A 3,851-nucleotide genomic window follows, 5' to 3' on the forward strand; every position below is an offset into this window, starting at 1 on the left:
TTTTGTACGAATAGTTTGATATGAATAATGCGTTTGAACACATTATTCCCTAAATGAAATTGCTTTGATCAAAATGCGCTATAAATCAAACGGTTACTTTCTTTCATTTTAAATTTTATGTATTTTTCTTTTTATAAATTATTTCAATTCATGTATTTATGTCTTGAATTAGAATTTATCAAAATTATAGTTAATTTCATAACTAGAACATTATAAAGAGTAAAAAGTATAAGTTCCAAATCAAAATAAGTTTGAATTAGGAGAAGCTAATGTAGCATTACTTTCCCATTAGGCTCATCATTTGCATCCATCATTACAAAACAAAAATGATTCTACGAACTTAGTGCTTTTGATTCACGGTCAAACGCAATTTCCATTAATATTTAATGCGCCGAAGAAGCACTCATAAATGGCACACTACGCATCAAGTTTAATATCCCATAAATTCTATTAATTTAATCATAATGTCTTGCACTTAAAAGACAAACACCGATACTTTTCTCAAGGCGTTTTGCTTTAATATCAATACAACCATGAGACTGTTAACAACGATTGCGATTATTCTTTTAATCTCTGAAGTTTCATCGATTAGAACGACCATAATATTTGGGAGCATCGAGGATGAATATTTTGAGAAAATGGGAGATCTCCAATCTTTCTATAATATAGATCAAAACTATAAAGGAAGTTTGGTGCAATTTGATTTCATGGAGATCATCGTGAATTCTTTGTTCGATCTGCAAGTGTTCATGGAAAAGTTCAACAACAAATTGAAGCTTTACGCTGATATTATATTCACTGTTCTTGGTGATGTTGACGATTTGGATGAAGTTCTGAGATTGTGTCGAATATGTTGGTCCTTGGATGTATATAATTATTATATATTCTTGAAGCACGACAATGCTACTCTTCGTATATTTTACAATCCTTTCAAGGATAAATTGTACTTTGACGGTTTGGTCGAACACATCTTCGACGATCAACAGCTGAGGAATATTAAAGTTACGGTGATTGATGATTTCCCTCAATATTACATTAATTATAAGGGAGAACGTAAAAGCGTAGCTTTGTTCACTTTGCTTCAATTCAGAAGGGAAACTAGGGTAACTCCTATAGTATACGCACCGAAAACTTTAGAGCAAGCGGTGAGGAGTCTTCAAAACCACGAATCGGAGGCAAGCACGAACACGTGGTTCTACGGTTTATTCGAAGGGGTCACCTACAGCACTCCCGCAACAAGAGACGACATTGTGATCCTAGTACCAACATCTTTGGAAATCAGCCAATTCCAGAAGGTCATGGTCATCTTCAACACCGAAATCTGGATATTGCTCGCATGCATGAGCACCGTGATCATCACCCTGCTGTATTTAATCGAAAAAAAAATGTTTATTCTTACCATATTTACTACGTTCATCGCAATGGCGAATGTTAATTTCAAGAAATACCAGAAACTGACGAGCTTGATTCTGATCATTTGGATACACGGTGCTCTGATAATCTCTTGGAGCTTCACATCCTCCCTCCTTCAGGTTATAATCACTAAGAGGTTTTTCCCGCAGATCAACACATTCGAGGAGCTGAAAGAATCTAACTTGAAAATCAAAGTCCTAAAGGAAATAGTGCATAAAGTTCCTGAAGATCTTAGATATATTACTGTAGTATCTGAAGATTACATGGAAGATATATTGAACGGGAATGTCAACTCAGCTTATGCGGTTAACGAGGTCTTAGTGCAGTACATCTTCAATCTGATTTATCGTAAATTTGGGGATGATATTTTTCACGTGATGGATAAACCTATGATTCCAGCCTTTCAAGCCTACATGTTTCGAAAGAAATCGCCGTACGTGAAGAAATTCGAAAGCATCATCGACGCGTTTATAGAGAACGGAATTCAGTTATATCAATTCGCCTTCATAAATATATACAAGAACAGGATTAAAGCGACCATAAACAGTTACCACAATCTGAATTTGAATCATCTGAACGCGGCGATTATCGTCTTGATCATCGGTATTTGCCTCAGCATTTTAGGTTTTATCCTTGAACTAATCGTTAATAAGATCAAATCGATTGATTTACTTAGGAAATAAAATGTTTGTAACTAGTTAGAATATATTTAAAAAAAAAGATAAAATAAAATATAAAATATACATCATTCGCTAGGAACTTAATTCATATAAAAAGCACTATTTATTATGGCAATATGTTTCGTTTTAAAACGCGGGTAGACCAAAGTCTTCTGGTTTGAATTCGGTTAACGAATTTAACACCAAAGTTGCCGGTTTTCTTAGTTCTTCCTCAACCTCTGGGGCTGGGACCATGACAACCTGCATACCAGCAGCCAACGCGCCTTTCACCCCATTAGGAGCATCCTCAAAAACCAGACACTGAAAAATAATAAAATATCTTTCAACACAAAGTACTTCTCATTGATACCAACTAACATTGCTTGGGCTTGGTTTATCTGGAAACCTTGATGCACAAACCAGATAAATGTCTGGATGAGGTTTGCCTTTCTTCACCTCAGGATCAGAACTGCCCATCACTTTGTGCAAGAACAACCCAAAGAGTTCCTTATAATGGGATGTCTTCAATTCAGTTGCTTCATTTGAGGATGAAGTGGCCAAAGCAAATGGTACTTTGTGCTTGTGCAAATGCTTCAGCAACCTCTCAGCACCTACAAGATGATCAAGTAATTGTTATCACCTAGCAATTTACTTTAAAAAACCAGCAAACAGAGGTGGATGTTTCAATTCCTCTTGGATTTTGACCTTGTATTGCTGGAAGAACTCCTCTTTGGTGATGGGCAATTCCATAAGCTCCACAGCCAACCTCACTGTCTCCTGCTCAGGTGTTCCCAGGATTTTCATGTGCACTTCGTGGGTGTACTCTTTACCATATTTAGAGGCAATGCTGCTAATGATTTTATCATAGCCTTTCTCTGAATCTGAAAGTAAAAGATTTTAACTCAACTGTTTGTGAAATATTTAAAAATTAAACCTAAGAGAAGGCCGTCCATATCGAATATAACATGGGTCACAGGGCTGAAAGTCATTTTTTAAACTTTACTGTTTACGACAAAACAATATTTGTATCAATTTGTATTAGATAGGTGTATCGAATTAAGGTTATGTTAAATGTCAGATGAAGTTGGGTCAGTTAATCAGTAGGTGGTGTTACTGTATTTCATAATTTTACGTATAGTAATGAATGGATTTGAGTGGTCACAACCAATTCATTGATTGGTTCGATAAATAGGTTGTACGTAGGTTTAGGATACAGGAATATCAAATTGGATATTGTTATCTTGCGAGCCACCAGAAGGTGCTGCCCTCTTGAACAGCGCATCCATGCGTAACTAACGGCAGTTGGTATGATTTTGTTGTTGGAGCCCGAAGAATAATCGAAGAATTATACAAAATCATCATAACTCTTCTCATCCGAATTCGTCGGTGTCCCTTGATGTGCGTTTGTTTGTGTTAATAGTCCAGTAAGATTCCCATTGATAGTACGTGCAGTGCGGTGTCCGTTGTCCGGCGTCTTCGTGCTCGATTGTGAAGTAGTCCAACAACAGTGAGTATTTACTTTTATGGTATAATATAGGACCAAGCCCAATTTTTTAGGTTATCCCTGCCTGCCTGCCCACATACGATCCAGATAAAGCAAATAGTAAACAATTCCAGTTGTTTCTCAACACCTTTAACCCACTTGATAGTCCTTTCTAATTCAATCTGCACTGCAATAGTAGAATTTCGCTGCAATTGCACAGATTCAAATTAATTCCAACTTTAAAGTGGATCCAGCTAAGGGTGGATTTACTAGTTAATATTCTAATAAACTCCATA

The 3,851-nt window shown here is 36.3% G+C and overlaps 1 protein-coding gene across 1 annotated transcript; it reads right to left on the bottom strand.

Annotated features, from left to right (window-relative positions):
* Positions 1-2,144: 2,144 nt before the first annotated feature.
* On the bottom strand, positions 2,145-3,163 carry LOC108566917 (pseudouridine-5'-phosphatase-like). The gene is made up of 4 exons (XM_017927055.1): positions 3,007-3,163; positions 2,735-2,953; positions 2,451-2,683; positions 2,145-2,393 (listed from the first exon to the last, which is right to left on the bottom strand). The coding sequence occupies exons 1-4, from the start codon at positions 3,059-3,061 to the stop codon at positions 2,220-2,222; spliced, it is 681 nt and encodes a 226-aa protein (XP_017782544.1). The 5' UTR covers positions 3,062-3,163; the 3' UTR covers positions 2,145-2,219.
* Between the last annotated feature and the right edge of the window lie 688 nt (positions 3,164-3,851).

The sequence above is a fragment of the Nicrophorus vespilloides genome, unplaced genomic scaffold (genome assembly GCF_001412225.1).
Source record: "Nicrophorus vespilloides isolate i.1.1-1 unplaced genomic scaffold, Nicve_v1.0, whole genome shotgun sequence".
Lineage (NCBI taxonomy): Eukaryota > Metazoa > Arthropoda > Insecta > Coleoptera > Silphidae > Nicrophorus > Nicrophorus vespilloides.

What these genes read in the sequence shown, in the direction of transcription:
- LOC108566917 (XM_017927055.1), bottom strand. Translation starts at nt 3,061, where the DNA reads ATGACTTTCAGCCCTGTGACCCATGTTATATTCGATATGGACGGCCTT. An exon ending in ACATCCACCTCTGTTTGCTG is followed by an intron (nt 2,684 to 2,734) that starts GTTTTTTAAAGT and finishes ATCATCTTGTAG; the next exon opens with GTGCTGAGAGGTTGCTGAAG. An exon ending in ATAAACCAAGCCCAAGCAAT is followed by an intron (nt 2,394 to 2,450) that starts GTTAGTTGGTAT and finishes ATTATTTTTCAG; the next exon opens with TGTCTGGTTTTTGAGGATGC.